The sequence below is a fragment of the Silurus meridionalis genome, chromosome 1, assembly GCF_014805685.1.
Source record: "Silurus meridionalis isolate SWU-2019-XX chromosome 1, ASM1480568v1, whole genome shotgun sequence".
Lineage (NCBI taxonomy): Eukaryota > Metazoa > Chordata > Actinopteri > Siluriformes > Siluridae > Silurus > Silurus meridionalis.
In genome coordinates this window covers 22,672,991-22,696,555 of record NC_060884.1, presented here as the reverse complement: position 1 = coordinate 22,696,555, position 23,565 = coordinate 22,672,991, and the positions used below count along the sequence as shown (strand labels likewise).

The window sequence follows — 23,565 nt, the reverse complement described above, 5'->3', positions numbered from 1 at the left end:
GTTCACACTTGAATAAAAAACATTACTACAAGAATTTACCTAACACAACCCAACTCCTGGCTACCACATTTTATTATCTGGTTTAGTAGCAAACTAGGATCATGGTTATAATTACACAATGTAATCCTTTGTGCCATGTTGCTTGCTATTAAACCAGGCATCAAGTTTTAATTGCACAATACAATAATTAATGTAACTGTAGCTAGATAACTGGGAAGCTAGCTACTTACTGAAAAAGGGATGTTACTGTAATATAAGCTGAATACATAGATGGCTAGCCTTGCTTTATTTCGGTAGCTGGGCTTAGTTAATGTTGCTAAACCTTTTCAATAATATTGTGGGAAACAATTTACAGAAATGTTCCATGAACTTACATTATTTACCGCTTTTGTTAACATTATTAAACACTGAACTGCAGCATTTATATATTATAAGTAATGTTAAAGTACAAAATTATTACAAATGATAAATTGGTGTAAAAATGTTAACAAAATACACCTGTGTTGACTTAAATCCATGACTAAATAATATATCGACATAAACTGATAAGAAATAATAATAAAATGGTTATGCTCCCAAACAAGCTACATATTTTTCTATTTTTACTTTCAAGATGTAAATACTGGAACTTTCTATTCAGCTTCAACATGTAAATTGTTTTTTATTCATTATTTGGTTTATCCATATGTCTATAATTAGCACAAATTTTAGTTTCTTTACTATTGACATTGTAGTATGTTAAATAATACAATAAATAGCCATATTTATGCACAATGTCTTTCTAGTACCACAGGATTTTAGTCTATTATATATATATATATATATATATATATATATATATATATATATATATATATATATATATATATATATATATAAACATAATTGCTTGTCGTTTTATATTATTGTAGTTTATTATTATTAACATTTGTGAACAACAGTTTACATTTTGAAAACAATTTTACATCAAATGCCTGCTTTGTTCAATAATATTAAATATTTTATAAAATGTTAAAAGTAGAATTAATAAAATTAATGAAAAACACTTTACTATTTTGATTCAATTGGGTAATCAATTAAATTGACACAAATTAATTTGATTAATTAATTAATGTAATTACATAGTTTACGTTTGTAAGACCCCATACAGTTCTACTTATTTTAGTATACTTTAACAAATGTCTCCATTGCTTCTATCCTTCATTCATTCACTCCCTTAATATGTGACATTGTCAGGATTTTCTCCTTTTAAGAAAAATTCTTGAAGCTGGACATAAAACTTTGAAGAATCCATAGTGCTATCATTAGCCACTAGCCATTTTCTGGTTAGCAGAACCTACATGTAGACACTGATATTTTAGCTACTTAACTCACTGTGTACCTCTATATTATATTATATCAGACAAATCATGGATTCTGATTAAAAGTTCATATATAAAAGGATTACTCAATCAATCAAGCTCTCTCTCTCTCTCTCTCTCTCTCTCTCTCTCTCTCTCTCTCTCTCTCTATGATGGAGCAGTGTGGTGGATGCTTGTGGATGGTGTGAGTCACATGGTTTATTGTCATCTCTGCAATTAGACAGCCACAGATGTGCATACCTACTGGCAACCACAAAGCCCCCAACCACCAAATTAATTTTAGATCGCCCGACCCCCCTCCCTTTCACTCAAACAGGTCTAGCAGGGAACAAGGCTTCTTTACTCAACCCTGGGGCTTTACCCCCATTTAGGTGGCTTGCTGTAAAAGAGACCCAGTCGGTTTCTTACTATTAAACAGGCATTTGTACCCTTTTTGCACATTGTGTAGCTGTCATGTCCCATTTTGCACATTTAGCTTTATTCATAGAATTCAGTAATGCTCATTAATTAGCTTCTAAACAGATTGTTTGCACATTTGTACATTTTACACCCATATCACACCAACGCCAATAGCGTGAATATTCACAGTTCTAGCATGTACATTTTTCTTTATTTGACTGTAATTTGTATCTATACTACTCTTTGAATTTTACTCTATTTTATATACTTCTAGAACTAAATGTATATGAATACAGGTTTGAATTATATATCAATACATTGAATCACTTTTTTTTACTTTGTTGAATACATTTTGATTAATGCATTTGGATTTCTTAACTCGCCATTATTCCAATTTCTTCTCCACAGTGAAACTGAATCGTCACTAGGAAGGCTACGATTATCACCACTCACCTGAGCAGCAGGATTTCAGAAAGGATTCCAAAGCAGATGGCAGCCATTTTGAAAAACATATGTGGAGAAGGGTTGTTGAAGGCTGTCAGCATGTGGTACACAGCATAGGGAACCAGGGCCACCAACACCATTACCACCACCACCATGGGCCACACACGCCAATGAGACACCACGACCTGCCATGATGTAACTTTCTGCTGCTGGTACTGAAAAAACAGATTGAGAACACAAAGGGTGAACACTCCATGGTTAATGCAACTAAACTTCCACAGACTGGTGGAAAACCAGTAAAAAACTTTTTGTAATAGACTTTCTAAACCATAGATTCATGGTATTTCTTTTAAAGATGAACCAATTTGAGTATAGTATTACATTTCTGACATTATTTGCTTAAGTACCACCAATGTTTATAAGAAAAATACACAAAATGGTTTGAAGAAGCAATGCTAGAGTTGATCTCATTGTAGCCCAGAGTGTAGATTAATGCATCTAGGTGGTGACAGATGACTACACAGATTGAAACAGTCCCTAGATTTAGACATTAAAAGGGTTCACAGCTACTTTTAATTCCTTTCCATAAATCTATCATATCTAGCAAATAGTAAATATACAGTACATTCATCAAGTTGATTTGGGATGTAGATGGAAACTAAAGAACCTGAAGGTTCTGCTTCCACTCCAACCCATATAAATTATATCTTTTTGGAGCTCGCTCGAGAGAAACATATATGGCTGAAAAAGTCAGGTTCCCCAATACTTTTGTCAATATAGTGAATAAACAATTGTAAATGCTGTAATTAAACTTTGATTTAACTGACAGACAGGTTTTGTACCAAATAGATGAAATGTTTATTTTATGCTAGATTGTAGCTCTGGTTGGTTGCTGATGGTAAAACACATACCTGAAGAAGAATTTGTCTGATTTATAGCCTGATTCATGGAAATTCATATACATTTGGCAGGTAGCATGAAATGTTGTGAAAGCATATGATACCTTGTATAGTGTGGTTGTCATAACATGTTTTTATAATTGAATTCATATAACATTCGATAAAGCTGCCTTCATTTCTTAAACATTCCTATACTGTAAGTTTTGATGCCAATGCTTTCGAAAGGCATCAAGTTTTACGTTTTAAGTTTTATGTTTCACCAGGTCCTGCACAGAATCTGCGTCTTTAACCCATGTTTCAAATACTGCTTTTTTGTTCTTAGGCCAAGTCATTAGGTTTTTTGATTGGGAAAAAAAAAATGAACAAAGGCCCCTTTGTGAGGTCCAAACACTCCTCTGATGAGAGCAGCTTCACACCTGTTCTTTTAAATTACTCTCTCTCGCTCCCTCTCTCTTGCTCTCTCTCTCTTTTCTCCCTTCAGGCGTAGAGTGCTCTGTTGTTACAACACATACAGGTCTCCACTTAACATCAGCTCTAGCACCAGAGGGGATTATAAAAGCAGGGCAGGTTAGGCAGGTCTGTAGGTGTGTTTGTAGTGTGTATGTGTGTGTAAGTGTAAGTGTGGATGAAGCTGAGTGTGTGTTCTTTATCAGTACACCCCTGAGGTGTTTCATTTCTGATATACCTGACTCAACTTACAGGTGAACAGTTTTAATGCAAAATTAGAAGCTATTAAAATGTGTAGAAAGAAATGTGGCTCGGGATTATATAAACGCTTAATGCTTTAGACCTGCAATTATAGCTAAGAGTTAACACAGTGTTAATAAAGATTAGCTGTTCAGTGTTCAGGTTTTTTTGGATGAAGGGCATTAAGACCTGTGGCTGGACAGAAAACAAAAATCACAGGCTTTAAAGTTGTGGCATGATATTTGAACATATTTTAATTAGCGCCTGGGTTTCATGTACAAATGCACAGTGCATAACCCTCTTTAGATTCACTATTCATTAATTAGATTCTTTGCGGCGACCGCCATCAAGCCATCCGCAATGTTTAAGGTTACATCAAACCACAGTAAGTGGCTTCCTGATAGCAGGCCACATCTGTCTTCATTACTCAGACCGCTGTCAGGCTGTGCTCTTCAGCCAGAAACAAAGAGAGAAAGAGAGAGAGAGAGAGAGAGAGAGAGAGAGAGAGAGAGAGAGAGAGAGAAAGGGGTTGATAGGACCCAACTCAGACACTCTCGAAATGTTGCCTGCTTTTATTTCCACATGAAGCTTATTAGTTTTCCAGAGAGCAAGCAGGAACCTACTTATGGATAATTTCTTAAAAAGGAAAATCACAAGAAATGAAATCATAAAAAAATATAAATTATATACCAACCAACCCTTAGTAGGTGCAGTTTTCTGATTTAAAAATAAGAACATGCTTTATGACTAGTGTGCATGTCTATAAGCATTAATACACTGTTTTGTTTGTATTTTTTTGAAGGAAGATAATTATTTCTTTATGGTGAAAGTTTCATGGTTTCAGATCACCAGGTCACACACTCATGGAATACAGTGCATGCAATGTGTTTTACTGTATGTAAACAAGAGGGATCCTGTTACTTGACTGTGTGCATTATTCCACATGTTTACTTTAAGATCATTGTGAGCACATGTAAAAAATACTTAGTGATGTGAGAAAATCACGTAAAAGAATTAAACAACATGCCCTATATCGAAATGATTGATTAAATGCAAAAAGAATAAAGCTACAAAAGCACATGCCATGCATGGGGGAAATGTGTGAAAGTAAACAAATCGATGGGGAAAAAGGCATACATTTCAAATGCTAATCATGTGTCTTCATGTGAAGTTCACATGACTCAAATAAGTGCATAAAAGATCTAATAATTTAAAAGCTGAAGCATCAACAATTGACTTAACATACAACAATTACCAAAAATTCCCACAGTGTTTGCACGTGTTTGAATATGCATTCATGAAGACTTTTGTGTGTCCACACAGCAAGGGGCACAGTTATTCTCTATAGCATGTCAAAATCCACACATCAAAACAAAACAGACATAAATGGACCAAAACAACAGTTAAGCTGTTCTTCTAGGAAAAGATGCTCCCTGGGTTTTAGGCCTGTCCCAAAACCCACTTGTACTTCCTGAATGCCCTTCTCAGTTTTTGATTGGTTCCTAAGTACTATGTTTATCTACACCAACCCCCATTCCTTATCCAAACAAGCTCTCTTCATCTCAGCGCAGACACTAAATACACTTTACATCAGGGCTGCCCGCCTACATTTCTCATGGAATTTTTTTTTAAGGGCCAACATTGGCTTTAAATACACTTGAGCAGCAAATAAATTGGCTAGTGGATGAAAGTTCAACTATTAATAGCACGGAATGTCCGGTTTTTAGTGCTGCATAGGTAATAGGAATTCAATTTGCCATGTAAGCGAGATTTAATGACAAGCCACCGATTTCAATGGACTCTGTGTATTGGGTACATTTCAAGAAAATATTTACACACTGACAATGGGGCCACTTAAAAGGATATGGGGCTCTTTGGACCGTTACGCTCACTAATCCCTTTTATCTAGACTTCTGATTTTGGTGATTTTGATCTCTCTACTCTACTGGAATTTAAAAAGCAGGCCCAAATTCAATCCCTCCATATCACAGTTTGTTCCCTAGACTGGAGTACTTATAGGTTTTCTGCTTGTGTAGACTTGTCTTTATTGGCTTTCTTAAATGTGTGGTTGTTCAAGGTTCTTGGCGAGGTGTTTTTTTTCTTCCTCATGAGGAGTGCATATTTCTAAGGAATCCTCTCTGAGAGTGCTATGTGGTCCTATGAGAATTCTCCTAGCCAAAGAAAACACATTTTAAAAACAGATGGAGCTTGATACTTATCGTGCAAGTAATTAGATACACATTGGCCCCTTTTGTCTTCTTTATGGACTCTTATGGACCAGAGGTCAAAGATCAGTGGCATTAGTATCTTGAAAAGAAAAGAGATGGACTTGTGCAAGTGGACCCCACACAGTTTTCTCCCCAATAATGCATCATCAGCGGTTTGAACAGTTAGGAGCAGTAACATATGGGGCCAACATTAATGTAATTTATGCCCATATAATATGACTATTGCTGGCCATAGAGTTTAGCCCTCTGTAAATACGCATAGACCGAGATAATCAGATATTAGAAAAAAAAAAGATCATAAGAGATTATTTTTCTGCTTTGATATTGCACAGCTGGTTTACTTAATGAATGCCTTTCAGTTCGCCCCATTCTACTGGAATGAAAGCAAAAGCGAACGGAATTTCAAACAAATAAATAAATAAACAACCAAACAAATAAATAAATAAATGAAACGGCACAATCGCGAGCGTCTCCAAGCTTATCGGACCAATTTCCGCTGTTGTCTCCTTGCTGAATAGACACAAGCGCAAGAGATATTGCTTTGTTAAAAGTAACATACTTTTCCATCTCACTAGATAATGGGCTCGACTCCCAAGGTAAAAACTCTGGAGGACGGACGTGTTGTCGAACAATGTCGCTCTGTCTTCTGATGGAAAACGCTAAAGGAGGAGACAAGCAGGGAGAGGAAGATAAGGATGTGAAGAGGAGGTCAGTCTCCAAGTCTTAAATAATCAGGGGAGAGATAACAGGGGCTGGTTAAAAGTTTTTTTAATGGCCATGTGCCGAGCCGAATGGAAACAGTGCTGTTCCTGGAAGCCTCCTCTACCCAGTCCTTCAGCAGGCCCCTGCTATATTTATATTTAAAAATGAAGGCCCTACAAAGGCCAAGGCGACTCTGGTCAGGTTAAAAGCATCACAAAGAGGGTCATCACATATACCCAGGAAATCTAATTATCTTGTTAGACTCTGAGGAAAGCAGCTACATTATTGAGCCAAGAAAGAAAAGAAAAAGAAAGGGGCTTTTTTCACCTATTTTTCTTGTTCTCTGAAAATGCAGGCAGCCTTGAACGTGCATTTGGAATATTGAAGACGAAAGCACTTTAATAAAGAAGATCCCATAATAGCTTGTTTCATCAAGTGAGTCAAAAGCAGTACAGCAAGGAGATTAGTAAAGTGTATCTGGATGAACTTGTTTGCACCTAAGGTTGCAAGACAAGCTGGTGGAAGAAAAGCAAATCAGACAGAATGTTACAAACTAACTACAACATGCAGCAAGTATTACAGTCAACTTAACAGTCAAAAAAGGTAAAAGCTAATAATAAGCTGCAAAGTATAATTTGATTAAGTGAAGGCACATCACAGAGTTGCTGTACATGGAGAGCTCAGAGACCCCAATTAATCGCTCTGTTCGTGTAATATATGATGCGTTCACAACAACTATATATAGCATTAAATTATCTCTCTTAATAAGCAATGGTTAAACATGAGCTAATGCCTCCATCAGCTTTAGATGCATGACCCCATTACATTTTTTGAACATGTTTGTGAAATCATATTTTGAATGATTAAAAAAATTCAACAGAAACCTGTTTTTGTTAAAGAAAAAAAGAAGAAAAGAAAAGTATTAAGTAAAACTTTATTTAGAAACATGCACTCGAAAACTTAAAAAATCTAGTACTAAGTAACCAGACCAAGAAAACACCATCTAACAACTGCCCCAATATATTAACTAGTGGTTAACAATTGCAGACAGCAATGTGTTTATCACTACCTAATGTTTTATGAATATGACCTTTAGGGGCCTCTCCAATCAATCAATATGCTGGCAAGAGGTCTGCTGGGATTATTTAAACCCCAAGATCCAAGAAGTAGGACACTGTGTACACCGGTGCAATCATTATTAATGAGCATTTGGTTAGCCCAAATACATTTTCTAGTTTTGTTCTGAGTTTTTTGTTTTTCCAGATGTACTTTTTGTCTGGTGGATGAGGTACATGTGCATTATAAATTCTTTTCTGAATTTATGTAAATATACAGTATATGCAGACACACTTGCTGGTGCAGAGACGTGGTGCAGTTTTTATCCACACTAAGACTCAAACTGTCCACAAGTAGGCCTTGGAAAGATTAGGAGAGTTGGAAAAATTGCAAGAATGTAATGTTTTTCTCAGAGGATCCCACAACTGCAGATTAAATCTACACGTTTATCTTTAACAAGTGGAGCCTAAATTACTTTCATGGGGGGGAAGAGAGAAGTGTCTTGGAGAAGAAGGATGATGGGTTTTAGTGAGAAATTTGGAAGAAGGAAAAACAAAGCGTTTTTCTCTTTCTTCTGCCCTGGTTTTGCATAAATGGCTTCTTTAGAGTGGGAGGTCTAAGCAGATGCTGCTGTAAGCATAGCATTAGCATAGTCTGGCATGACCAAATAAAAGGCCTGAAGACTATATGCTGAGGGACTTTGTTTAAGGGAGATGTTTTTGAAGGAAGCAGGAAGGGAAGATGAAACCATTAAGCCTGACCAAAAAAAGTGGTACAAGGAAAAATAAAATGATTTTTTCTTTATAAGCATAGAAACATGCAGTAAGTGTGACTGGGTGGGAAACCAGGTTGCATTGTTGCCTCACACCTCCAAGTTTCATGGTTTGACCCTGATCTCAGGTTACATTTTCTCCATGTGTCCATGTGTATTTCCTCTATGTTCTCTGGTTTTGTTTCACCTCCCAGAAGCATATCAGTAGGTGGCCATGTTCAACTGCTTTTAGATGTGAATGTGTATTTGTTCCTATATAGTGTTCTAAATATATTATAGATGCTAGGGCGTTTGTGGGACTGAGTTAAGGGCTTCTAATTTTATAGAATATTTCTCTAGATCGTTTCAATCGTCTGATTCAGTCACTGATGTGCTTTTATTTTCCTTTTTTTTTGTTGGTCAAAAGACGATTCTGAGCAATTGCCTCCCATAATGAGCCATGGTTCGTTAGTCAACTTAATTTATAATTGAATGAAATGGATGTGGCTCTGTGCATCTGCAAAGTCTCACAGGGATGCAAATTTACTGCAAAGTTTGGAATCTTTCTGTAAAACACATCTAAAAAAAAAACTGTGCTCAAAAATAAAACAGCAATAAAATTAATTTAACAGGCCATGCTGTGCAATGCCACTCCACAAATGCTGACCTCCTCCCTTTGGTGATGTGAAAAAATGTTCCAGAAATTGTACATAAAAACTAATTGACTTAAATATATCCTGAAAGAGTAAAATGTTTATGGAAAAAAGAGAGGTTTTTACAACCCAGTGACTAATCTGAGAGCATTTATTTAGCCACAGCATTGCTGCTATTTGGAGGGTTTGGCCAGAATGAAACAGAGGGACTCGTTTTTTTGTGTCGCGCTGTGTTTGCAGACGAGCAGGCTAAAGTTCCTGTTGCCCGAGAGGAGAGTCCATTAACTAATAGAGATTAAAAGCCTGATGCCTTTCGCCCCCTCCCTTGGATTACGCTTCCAAAGTGCGCCGGCTGATTGATGAGAACCAGCAGGCTGACTGAAATCTACTCTTTCATTAAAGCCTCCTTCCCTCAGTCTGTTCATCCATCGCTCCGTCCTCTTTACTCTAGGTCTGTCACAGTAGGGGAGAACGAGGTAAACACACCGAGAGGTCTGGAGGAGATAAGTGGAAGCACTTTAGCATGAGCTGCAAAAGCGGACACCATGTGCTTTAGCTTCCTAAAGTTGTTTAGAATGGCACTACCTTTTCAGTATTACATATTCGTAAAACTTGAATTCTAGCAGGTAGCAATTTTATTTCCCTGATAATAGAGGGTGATAAAGCTTCGTGTGACTTCTATTTTAGAGCAAGCTACAGGCTAAAGAGGAATTGTAGAAGCACAGAGTTTCTGAAGAGCATGCCAGTATAGCAATAGCAGCCACGTTATAATACTTCAGCTCGGTACGTGATTGTATGTGTTGTGTCAATCCCAGGTGGATAAGCACATCCTGACAAGGCAATCAGGTACAGAGCAATCCAGAGGCCATGTGGCCTCAGTGCTCTCACCCCTCACTCTGATGAGCTTTTGACAAATGGGGGTGTGACCGAAATTGGTTTTGTATGAGCACTTTCACGTCTGCCTCTTAGCAGGATTATTGCCACCTGTCTTCATTGGCTACACTGGGTCCATCTATTCATCTGCCTCTAGCTTCGTGCATGCACTACTTCAGGGACTTTCATTCTCTCACTTTCATTTTCAACACACATCGAACCCAATCCGGGTCAACAGTGCCACCCCAAACAAATCTGCTCAGCACATATCCACCAAATGTCAGCCTGCAGCAGAGACAGGAGGCGATAGGCGTATTGCAAACCCCTCTTCTGTTCCCCCTGCCTTTTAAATTAACGGCAGATAGCGCTCGGCAATCGAGTGAACCTCCGTAATCGGATAAGTTACTCAATTCAGATAATGAAAGCTGGGAGACCCTTTGTCCTGGGCACGGCAATATCTCTCATGATCAATCACAAAGCGGCCAGGCGCCTTGAAAATTCTCTCCTGTCTGTCTGATCATTAATACAGCAATAAAAGAGAAATGGTTATGTTAAGCCTGGGAAGCAGGAGTCGTGATCAATAGGAAGAATGTTGGAGTGTGTCACATTTACAAAAGGAAATGCTAGGAGTGCTGGGTTTCAGATGGTAATTATACTCTCCATGTATTATTAGCACTTAGTGGCTGAGTGCAAAAGCAAAGTGCATGGTTGAAAGTAGACACTAAACAGAAATTGGTTTGTGATAATCAACTGACCCTAACACAAAACCTACATAAGGGGAAAAAAAAGAGAAAAAAGAATAAATAAATAAAAATAAAATAATCCTCGTTTACTGAACGGAACAACTCTTGCACAAGGTCGATGTGAAACTCATATTAGTCACACATGTAAGCGTGGGGCCTTTTTTTTTTTAATTAAAAAGGAATGCCCTCGCAACAAATGGCACAGGACAGATCCATCAGACACAAAATTAATTAATACATGTCAATGAGCGATGTTTGGCACCCACTGTGCTTATCAAGAGTGCAGAGCTGTTACACAACCTTCAGCTGTGGTAAAAAAATAACAGACTGCTAACAGTGAGATGAGAGGCAAGGAGTGTGTGTGTGTGTGTGTGTGTGTGTGTGTGTGTGTGTGTGTGTGTGTGTGTGTGTGTGTTGTAGGCGTAGGTTGCCTTTGGTCAGTGCACCAGCTGCCCACACACAAACTGTTTTATTCTGTCTATTTTCCCGACTGTTCTTTGCAAAAACACTCACGCTGTAAGTTGTCGTTACCTAAGATTTGTCTTGATAATGAATGCCATTTACACCTGATTGGATAAGAAGTAATAAGTGACAAAGATATTTATACATGCAACCAGTTGCACAAACTGAACAGTCTGTCATAGTCTAAGTTCAATTTCGGTTACAACATAGCCATAGGTCACAACTTGAAATCTATACCAACGATATAATAGTTGCAAAGTTTATACATACACCTATGCAATGTTCAGAGTAAACAATGCTTTTAGAATGTAGAAACACATTTACAACAAAAAATAAATAGTAATTCTCTCTCTCTCTCTCTCTCTCTCTCTCTCTCTCTCTCTCTCTCTATATATATATATATATATATATATATATATATATATATATATATATATATATATATATATATATATATATATATATATATATATATATATATATATATACACATGCACACACATATACATATACACAACAACCACACATTTATGTATAAATCGCAACACAAGAGACAGATGAATTAATCATAACTTTGTTGTAAAGCACACCCTTTTTAGATTTTGTTCACTTATCTAGTTTTAAAATATCAAGACAGGCATAAACTGCTTCCCGTGTCTTGAGTCATCTCAGGCATGGATATAGGCCTAAACATGAAATACAGAAAGTGATTACTGTTTGGCTACTAGTGCATCACAAGTTTTACGATATGCACCCGGAAATCGGCACCTTGGTAGTTTTAAACAAAGTACTCCCTACTTGTAGCTTGAAAACAACTTAATAGCCTGACTTATGATCAAACTAACATTCAACTGGTGGGTTTTTTAATGCATCATTGATTATTACATTGCAATTTAATTTCATGACTAGGAATAGTTGAGAAATATTCCTATTCCTATTATTCTATAATAATAATTAAACAATATGCCACTTCAAAAGCATCCTAAAAACTACTTTTCCAAATAGTAAATATGCAAGTATTTTTTATTCTTCCCACTCCATAAGGCGCATTGTGCAGCGAGGGTCGGATCACTTACTTGCCATTTCCATAGCAGTTTTGTTACGGGGTTGGGATGCTAGCCCAATGCCCACCCTTCTCTATTCTCAGCCAGCCTTGGGACTGTCCACGGTGGAGTACTTTATTCCCAATCCCACAACTGAGCACCCATAGGAAGTTAAGGGCCTTGCTCAAGTGCCCAAGAGTGGCAGCATGATATGGCCATACTCTAACCCAAAACCCTGGATCCAAAGTCCAATGCCTTGAAATTCAGAGGTGGGACGTAACGAAGTACAGTACAAATACTTTGTTACTGTACTTAAGTAGATTTTTCTGGTCTCAGTACTTTACTTCACTGTCACTCATTAAATTAAATTTTACACGAATATCTGTGGTTTTAACTTCTTACATTTTCAAACCAGACTCATTACTTTAGTTTTAATCTATTTGGTAAAATGTCAATATTTTTTCTTCTCACTGCGTGCCGTTTTTCAGCCATTCAACCTATTTCTTGTCTTTGCATGGCCTTTTCAATCTACCACTGGTGTATCATTTCCTGGTTATCACACAGACAGAGGGAGTCAGCGATGTAAACACTGGGAACAGAGACATTTTTGATCACCTGATTACTTTCCTCTGCTTTTGTTCTATAGGGTGGATGTTCAGCCTGGATACATTCAATAGGTAACAAAATGTATTGTGTGTTCATATATTAATTAAGGCTGTCTAAATTAGCGCGTTAATGCAAATACATTTTAACAGCACTAATTTTTATTAACATTCATTTCTGTTTGACAATCTTTATAAAAAAATAGAAATAAATAAATATCATAGAGGCAAAATTAAAACCTTCAATGCAACACATGTTTATTCATGATGTCCTATCTTTACTATATATAAAAAAGTAAATAACTTTAATAAAAAAAAAATTTCATTGGTAAACATTTGTTTTACTGATGCTCCAAATCTTAAATCAGCACCAAAATCCAGCATGATGCACACATCTGGCAATTAACTCTCTGGGGTCAACAAATTTACCGGCGCGTTTTGTGGAATCTTTTCCTCATAATGTCGAAATGAAATGAAATTACAGTCTTTTTTGATTGTACAGATAAGAGCAATACATCATTCATATCTGTAAAGGTCAAACTTTTATTTGTATACACTCATAATAAGCTTTTGTAAAATAAAGAAAACAGGCAGGGGTGCTTTCTATTGTCTCTGTCATCTCTCTTCACAGACATAAATAAAACAACCTGAATCTCAGTGAATATTTGCCTTACAGACATAATAAATAAATATATGAGTAGAGATCTCGATTGTCTACTTTTAAATGAACCAATTCACATAGAAAACAAATATTCTCCAATTATGTAATCCGTATGAAATTTCTCCGGTATCACCTCATCTGTGTGAAAAAAATAGCAAATGTTCCGTTTGGTGTTCTGCTGATTTGCGTAATGTAAATCACAATAATCACTTTAAAACAATTGAAAGAATATTTTGTCTTCATGCTCTATGTTGAGCATTGTTTCATTTAATAATTACCATACATTTGCATAAAACATCCAAAGTTGTCCATGCCAATGTTGATTAGAGTATTAAAAACATTACAATTATTAATTTAAGGTACATTTAGAACAGATAGAAATGTGCAATTGAGTTAATCGTGAGTTAACTCATGACAATCATGTTATCAATTGTGATTAAATATTTTATATTGACGATTGACATCCCTACTATTAATTTGACGTGGGGTCCAGTTATCAGCGTGACACTAAAACAGGTAGTAGTAATGGCTACCTTTTACTTAAGTACATGTTGGAGCCCAAAGTTCTTTACTTTAACTTGAATAAAAAAGTATAATCAGTACTTCAACTTTTACCAGAGTATTTTAAAACATGAGCATTTGTACTTCTACGTAAGTGAAGGATGTGTGTACTTTCACCACCTCTGCTGGAGTGGATATCTTCGATCACTAGATTAACTGGTTAGTATTAGCCAAAATATGCTAATCATTGTTACAAATTATTTTGTATGCTGATTTTGGTATTAAAAAAATGAAACCCAGCTTCTATAGGGCTGTTAGATAAATCTAAAGTTTCACATACATTCTGCATACACCACCGATATTTCTTTCTGGTTTTTGGCAATTTCTAGCTAGACATGATTAACTGTCATTTTTAATGTCACTAAATAATATTGTTATAGCATTACATTAATCATAATATTAAAAGGTTAATTAGCAAAACTGCATCATAGCCCCAAACCTCCAGTGCACTTCACAGGGTGCCTAATAGTGACAGGAAAAAAAAAACTGTTTTTTAAAGCTTAGTTTTCTATCTCTTATCCAGACATTTATCCTAGTAACTATTAATAGCACAATACTAGAAAATTCCCTTGTGTATTATTGCAGAGTTACATGTACAGAATATACAGTAAGTCAAATGAACAACTACACTAACAAGTCTACTTCAGCGAAGTCTATGCAATTTAACAGCACTGTAAACAGCTATTTATTTACAAAAAAATATTTTCCCACAAACAATACAGTTGAGCAATCGCATTAATAAATAACAAAGCAAGTAATGTTAAGGGCTACGTTATTTTTATTTCACTAAATTTCCCTAAAGAACTTCAGCATTCATAATCAGCTCTTTTAAGTGTGAGTTGATTAAAGTAAAAATTAGTTCTGTCCTCAGGGATGTCTTATGATTCTCTCTCTCTCTCTCTCTCTCTCTCTCTCTCTCTCCCTCTTTCTCTCTCTCTCTCTTCTGCCAAGTCTTGTACACACCCACAGGTAAACTCATCCAGAAAATTAATAATAATTTTCCAAGACCATAAGACCATGATAAATCATAATGCTTTGGACAATTAATAATGGTGGAAAAGACCAAGCTCTATAATTAAAATACTTATGATGCATATAATCAAAATTTAAATCCTCCATTCCCATGTTTAATTTAATCCAGGTTGTTGGCCATTAGTGACTCTTCCACTTGACTTGCATGCGTTTTAATCAGATAGATTATTGCTCACTTTAAAGCATGTGATTCATTTTGTCAAAATAAGCCAAATGGAACAAGCTTGTTTTTTTCCCTCCTCAAACAGTCATGGAGAACATAGGAAGGCTTATAGGGGAAGTAACAACAAAAAATCATCATCTTTAGACAGACCTATTATAAGCCTTCATGATGATGCGCTGATGCTTATATTTGTGGTTATCTTTTATCAAGGCCATTCATAAGATGTTATTGTAGATCATTTTTGCTCAGTATAAACATGAGCTCAAGAATAGTTGAAAACATATTATATTTAAATAAATATAAATATTATATTATATATATATATATATATATATATATATATATATATATATATATATATATATATATATATATATATATACAAAACTCAAATTTATTAGCATAAATTAAATACTGTATACAAGAAAACTGACAAAAGAAAAATTACCAAATCATCTTAATAAATAGATTGAATGATGAGGGTTTTTTTTAGGGCTTTAGCATGGTTTAATCGTGTGGTTATGCTGTTGTTATTTATTTTACGTTTTACCACAAAATTATTTTCCTAACCATCTCTCAATAGCATGTTGTGTCAGCTTTGGTTTTGTGTCAGCTGTCTATTGTCCCATACAAAACATCATCTCACAGCACCGCTCAACAAATTGATTTCCATCTTTTTATGGTATTTGGTTAATGGCTTCACTTTGTTTTAGCCCAAGAATGCATTCTCCCTGCTCTAAGTGTCCCTCTGCACTTCCACATGGTCCTCTTGCCCAAAGTAGCTTGTTCACCCACACCCACACCCACACACACACACACACACACACACACACACACACACACACACACACACACTTTCTCCTCTCTCTCAATCAAGTGTCTCAGGACAGGATGGGAACAGCACAAGTCAACGGGTCAACAAGGAGGAGGCCTCTGAGATGCTGAGTAGTTTCGATAAAGTCGAGAGCAGGCCCTCACACTGAGTGGCTATCTGTCCACCTCCAAACGGTAGCACAATCACAAGCTTAACAAACTCATTTTCTCACTGATCATGAGAGTACCAGAGAAGCTCACCACTCAGGTTCACAAAAATCCACCGTGATTACGTATTGTTCTTCAATCACTCCCTTCATCTTGATTGCAACCTTATACAACTGCTAATATGGCACTCCTGCAGCTTTAAGGGCTTATTGTGAAGAACAAAAGTTAAACTGACCTTAGGTTAGACCACCTATTTAGGATTTAAAGACTTAGCAATGCAATTAAAAAGAATATTCAATGCCTATATCCTCTGTGGGGAGTGCAGTTTTGCAATGTCATAATTATTTTTATTCTATTAAAAATCTGCTTTCTAATTTTCCTATTGAGTCTAAAATTCAAATGATAATAAAAAAATTATATACATATACAGAATGGTTGTTATGATAAAGTTAGCATGTATATCAGGTTTTGAAGCGCTGAAAACATCAAGAATTAAAGTGATACAGAAACATCCTTGAGATTGGGTCTATGTGAATAGTGCATTATGCCAATGAGTGGAGGGTTTTATTAAAAGACATTGTGCGGGGTCTTTTAACATTCTCCAAAGAAAGATATCTCTGGTTCAGGCAAATGGTAAACCCTCCACTTTCAAAAGATCTATCTTACTGTTTCTTTTTTTTTCCCTGGAAAGTATTACGGATCTATTAAAGTTCCAGAAAGAATGACAAGGTAATTTAATTCTAATTAATTCTAATGTTACAGAAAAGTGATCCAAAAATTCAACTAAAAGATGTCTCTGTGGCTTTTATTTCCGTAGAAACCTTGATGCATTCCGAAAGCAACACCCACTGGCATTCAAAAGCACTATTCATGTGCTGGAAATCAGAGCCTTAAAATTGAGTTCCATCAATGTAAACATCAGTCAGTTGATACAGGCCAAATCTATTAGTCGATTCAATCCTCTTCACTTGATGAATAGGTGTTGTGTGCCTAAGTGAAGGTTAATGGAGAAAGGTGAGCACATCTCGTAGCTTTAAACATCTTAGCAAAGCTAAGGCAGTTTGGCTGTTAGTGTCCTCATGTATTTTCATTGGTTTCTGAAAGTGGGTAAAGATTCCAGTAAGGAGGGTGTGTTTTGTGTGTGTGTGTTGTTGTGTGTGTGTTTTTGTAGGGGTTGGTGTAGTTGAGGGGCTGGTGTAATAGAGGGGCTGGAAGCCTTTCCTTTGCTTTGTGAGTCTGGCTTGTTTTACAATCACCGAGAGATCATGACAAGTGAAAGCGAAGTTGACGCCAACTATTAAAACAACTTTTCATTAGACCTGCCTTTGCTAGAATCAATCAGCAGTGGGCCAAGGGCTGAGAATGCCTGTGTAAAGGCAGAAACATCAAACAGAGATGCCGTCCTGATGCCCACGCCTTTGGGGAACATGTTTACCCTTTCTGAGCCATTCAAAATGTCAAACTTATTTATTCGAACATCAAGAGGGCTCTGCGGCCTTCCCGCTCTTTTTATTTTTTATATTTGTCAGCATGGAGAGTCACTGAAGCGTTATTCAAAGACAGAGAAGAAAAAAAAGAAGGCATTCCAGATAAATCCCCTTTTTTCTTTCCATTTCACTGTGGGGAGAAACCACTCTGACCACTTCAGAGGTCGCATAATGCCCTGTAGGAGGAGAGAGCACCCCTAAAAGGCTCCGAAATACCACCCCAAACCCTGACCACACAATAGCACCGTCTGAGTTCCTTCAACATTCAGTCACTAACCATAGCGCACTTCTCGCAAGTCCATCTTCTGTAGACTACCTCCTGCTAGAACTTCCCCAACACATTACAGTTGCCACAATTGTGACTTTCTCATTTTCCTCTTTAAACCCCATGGCTATAATGGAGTGGATGAAGAATGCCGGCTCAATTAGCTCGGTTACTGTATTCATTTTTCTGTACACAGTTTTTCCTAAAGGTTTTGTCAGATTAAAGAAGAGTTGACAACCAAATCCAGTTTAGATATAAAACATTACACGTCTCACTTACAGTGCCTTGGACATGCATTTGCCCTGCTTGAATTTTTTTCAAGCAGATTTCCTAATGTTACAACCTGAAATAAAATTGGATTTCTTTAGGGACTATATGTAATGAATCTACACAAAATAGGTTGCAATATTAAACTGGGGAAAAGTAATGTAATTTGCAGAAAATAAACCAGGCATTAGTGGTAGCAGTAGTAGTGGGAGTAGTAGGCATTAGAAGTATTGAACAGAATTCAATACTTACATGATGCGGTAACATCATGCTGTGGGGGGTATTTTTCATTAGCAGAGACTGGGAGATTGTGGGTTGTGGGCAAGATGGATGAAGTCAAACATGGGTCAATAATAGAAGAAAACCTGTTCCAATCTGCCAAAATATTGAGCTTGAGGTGGAGGTTCTCCTTTCCACAGTCATAGCCATGTATAACAAGATTTGAAAGTAGGTCTCCATCTGACAGGGGTTGAGTAATTATGCAGAGAAAGGACATAAATATTAGGATCCAGATGTGTAAAGCTAATGGAGACATATCCCGAAAGACTTGCAGCTGTAATTGCAGCCAAAGGTGATTATACCAAGTATTGCCCCAGGGGGTGAATACATATGCAACTATGTTTTTCTTTTTTTTTTTACATATCGGTCACAATGAAAAATCTTCTTTACCCCCAAATGTGAGACATAAACTAATTTAAAAAATAAGACAAAAGGTGAAAGGATTAAGGGGGCAGATACTTATTCAAGGCATTGTACATCTAGGGCTAAACAGTGATTCATAATGTTAGCATCCTGCTAGCAGCACTGACTCCAGGCTTGGCACAAAGTGCAAATGGCAAGCACAGGAAAGAGAACATGCAGAACCAAAACAACAGGCCATATGTCACAACATATGCAGGAGGAGCAGCAGGAAGTATGAAGAAGGAGAGGAGGGGGTCAGATTGGAAAAGAGAGACAGAGCATTCTAGAGTAATTGAATAAATTAATGAAAAAGAAAGTGTAATACATGAAAGGGAAAGGTATAAGTAGAATAAATGAAGCAGGTAAAAGTGAAAAAAGAAAGAGGTGGAGGTGTGATACACTCTCCCAACCCTGCCACAGGCCCAGGCTTCTAGCAGGCAACTGAACAAACTCTGCATCATGATTTATTCGTCTGCAGAGTGTCGCAAGGCAGTCGGAGTTTGTCACGTTAGGATCCTAATTAAAACTGTTAATCACAGATTCCTGTTTGTTCAGCGCCGCGTGCGAAATGAAAAATGCGACCGAATTATTCACTAATGCTTCCTTTTAGACAGGTAAGCCCGCACACCCCGGAGCGTCAATATGCGCAGCGAGTCTGCAAAGTTTTCTAGCTGAGCTTATGAACACCTTGGGGCTCAGCTTTGGAGCTTTCCTTTCTTGCCTCTTTTACATGCACATCTGCAGAGCTTAAATGACTTCCAACCAAGAGGACTAATTTGGTTTCTTATTTCACATGTCATTAAATGATGGGTCCTGTGTGATCCAAGGGAAGATTTTGTTACTTTTCCTTTAAAACAATGCAAAAGATTATTTCACATTTTTGATATGCCAGCTGCAAAATAATTAGCTTCTCATAGTTCACATGACAAAGTGTATACATGGGTGAAAAAAATCACTATCCATATGTTCTTAAAAGCAATTTTAGCGTTTAAGCTATTAGGTTTTTATTTTTAGTCCCCATATGGACAAGTAGGTTCAAATTAAAAATTCCTATTCCCAATCGACTTAAAAAAAAAAAAAGTTTTACTTTGAACATAAAGTATGTTTTAACCTAATGTACTTTATGGTGCTTCACATCCATGCTAAAACTATACGGTGTATTTCAAAATTACACTGCCTGCTGCACTACACACATTGTACAGCTAAATAATGCACACAAAATCTTTGCAAGTAAAGCACCTTTATGTCTAAAAATAACCATTTGTGTAATTATTGTAAAGTAATTTAAAGTAATAAAGTGATTCCTATATGTATGTATGTTTGTTTGTGGGTTATAATTATTAAGGTTGCTCTCCTGATCTTGGTCAGAGCAGGACACAAATAATGGTAATAGAAAGGCAAAGCTCACAGTGGAGCTTTATTAGTATAGATTCCTATTCTAAAACTACAGTATACATATTCTCAAAATGGCTTTGTAGTTGCTGTTAGCTGAGCCCAAATAGCAAACAGAATCGGTACAAATAAAGTACAGGAAGATTACAGTTGGAGATTAACTCCTGCGAAAGATAAAGTTGTCTTTGTCTCTATTTAATTTTTTTTAAGAAAAGGACAGGAGTAAAAGGAGGAACGGTACTGTATGTTTGATTCTCATCTTAAACAGCAGCAGTTGTTATAACCTGTGTAAGAAAGCAAAATAAAAATTTAATAAAATGTGAGATTAAAAAAAGAAATTCAGGAATTGGTCAAAAACAACTGTATAAAACCATAGAGAGGAAAGGTCTCGGAGTAAAAGTCATAGAATTTAGCATACCACACCAAACATAAAACTGCTACTAGAAAATGCCTGTCAGAAATGTGTTCATAAGCAGATGCTAAACACAAAAGTTCCAATTGTGGATCAATTTCTCATTTTAAGCATCTCTCTAATAGGTCAGAGTGGCATTCTCAGCATCCCGCCAAGTGACACAGAAGAGAAGAGGATGAGAAAGAGAGGAAAAGATAGAGAGGCACTTGGAAAACACAAATGGGTCTACACTGTCCTGCTGTGAGGGAATGAGGAACACAGCAGGCAGTCGATCGCCACACTGCTGCATGACCGTTTGATGCAGCTGACCGATAACTCTGAAGGAATATCATAAAGACATTCGACTGGGCAAGCACTTTGAATAGACAGAGGGGATGTGATTGGCATTTGGAGCCACATCATGTTGTTCCCTTCATTCTTTTGTTGTTGTATGTCATAGAAATCCTAACCTTATCCAAGCATCTGTATCATTCACTTTAATTTAGCTTTGCAAATCATGAAAGCCAATGGCTCTTATGCTGAAACTTTTATCAAAATTTTGCCCCCACCTGCTTCTCCCACCCACTTTTCCTTCTGTAATCCACACTCTCACAGCAGCACACCAATTCCATCCAGTCATATACACTAAGAACTAAAAACAGCTGAAGCTTAAAAACTTAAACCAGGCCAACGGGACAGACTTAAGCCTCTCCTCTCCCAGAAGACTTACATAATAGGTTACTAGGGCCCATAGCATATGCAAGACTCCAGCAGCCTTATTTTTTTTTTACCTACCAAAGGTTGGCACTAAAGAGTGATTAAATACTGGTCTGTATTCTGTAATATGGAAGTCTTTTCACTGGTATAGACTGACACCACAAATACATCCTTTAAACTATGAAACAGGGTAAATACATCCACTGATTTCTTACTTTTAAATGACAGTGTTATATGTTATAAGATTATTTCTCAATACACAGATAAGATCAAGAAGGTGTGTTTTGAAACATGAGCCAATTCCTTAATTCTTACAGATAATCCATGCAAAAAAAAAATCTACCAAATAATCAAATTCAAATATTCCTTTAAAACCTTATATGTCCTCAATGATGTATGTACACTATAAAGCATCATTTGTAATCATATTGTAGTTTAAGCAGTATTTGCTTTTCATTGTATAGTCTTGTATAGTCTGACAGACAGCAAATGTAGTTTCTCCAAAGAATGAATTTCACAAATATGAAAAAAGATACAATTCATAATGTCTATAAAATTACAGTTATTATTACATATTACATTTCTTTCCTCTAAAAGAGCAATATTTGTTAATTAGTAATATTCTAGCATTTTTTCTAAACATATGACTGAAACTGAAATCTTGCAATGCTGCATTAATGAACATCACACTCTGTTTTTAATCATTACTATTATTTTAAAATAGATTTATTATCTTGCATACTTTATATCTGTACACAAATACACTGCCTCAGTGTATGATGGGACTAATCTTTGCTTATTTAAGCTTTATTGCTGTACTAATAGCCTTAATTAAAAGACAAATGGTTCCCGAGTACCGATGGTTCGACTTATGATTTTTCGATCTTTTGATGACGATAACGATACGACAAAATTGTAAAAATATTGAAAATTTCACACAACAGGCACAGGCACAGGCACCAGCGTACGATGTACGTTACATTGGACATGCAGCTGGGATGAGCGACTCTCTCGCCCTGTAAGATGCCCCATTCTCGCTAGCGGTAGATGGAGTAAAGTTGTCATAGTGTGTATTCTTTTCTGTTTCAAACGTTTCAAACAGCAATTTTAGTGATTATAGAATGTCTTCCAAGAGCCTAAGTATGTCTCCTGCTTGTAGTTAGAAAGAAGAAGAGGAAAGCCATTAGTTTGGAGCAGAAAATAAAAATAATAAACCAGCATGAAGCAGAAAAGACAGTCACAGTCATAGTACAATCTTCGACTTACGATATTTTTGACTATATATATATATATATATATATATATATATATATATATATATATATATATATATATATATATTAGTTATATTTATATTTAGTAATATAATGCTTGTGCAACTTTAAAAAATAAGGTAAAAGTTAAGAAGGTGGGTGCTGTTGAATTATGCCTGAAGTGAGCACTTGTGATGAAATAAATGGCAACCGTGGCTTTAAACTCGGAGCAGGTGCAAGCAAGGCCCTGGCATGATTCATTTGTCTGCCTAATTATTTCAACTCTGGTCCTAGAGTTTTACCTACAGCCAGCTCTAATGAGCAACTAATTCATTCTGGTTAATGTACCCGAGTGCTTCTCTCAAACGAACCCAGTGTCAGTGGGTCAGTAATTGGCAGGGTTACTAGCCTTCTGTAATGGCCACACTGACCTTGAACTTAGCTTGAGTTTTGACAGAGCTGCATTCCTGATGGCTGTCAAGTTCTTTGTTCAGCACTAACAGGAGCTTGCTAATGGAGGAGGATAAATCAAAACATACTCTGTTCAAGAGACAGCTTTTTAGGAGGCAGGAAGTCAAGATTTCTGTCTCTGTGTAAGGACATTTGCAGGTGGACACATCAACTCAGACCAGATCAAGTGGTTTTAGAATCACTTTTATTTTGTATTTTTATTATGCATTCTTCCATGAAAACAGAAATGAGATTGGGTGACTATTTGATTTGGCTTATTGATGCATCTGATGAAGCTGGCAAGCTATAGCACCTGTGGTGCATGTGTAGCTGTACAGAAGCTATAGTAGGCCTGTTTTAT

At 36.5% G+C, this 23,565-nt stretch overlaps 1 protein-coding gene across 3 annotated transcripts in view; it reads right to left on the bottom strand.

Annotated features, from left to right (window-relative positions):
* LOC124390770 overlaps nucleotides 1–23,565 on the bottom strand; it is a 134,863-nt gene that overhangs the window by 26,010 nt on the left and 85,288 nt on the right. For all 3 annotated transcript variants that reach the window (XM_046856770.1, XM_046856786.1, XM_046856777.1), the window contains exon 4: nucleotides 2,214–2,419. In XM_046856770.1, coding sequence (XP_046712726.1) covers nucleotides 2,214–2,419 — 206 coding nt within the window. The remainder of the gene's footprint in view (nucleotides 1–2,213; nucleotides 2,420–23,565) is intronic.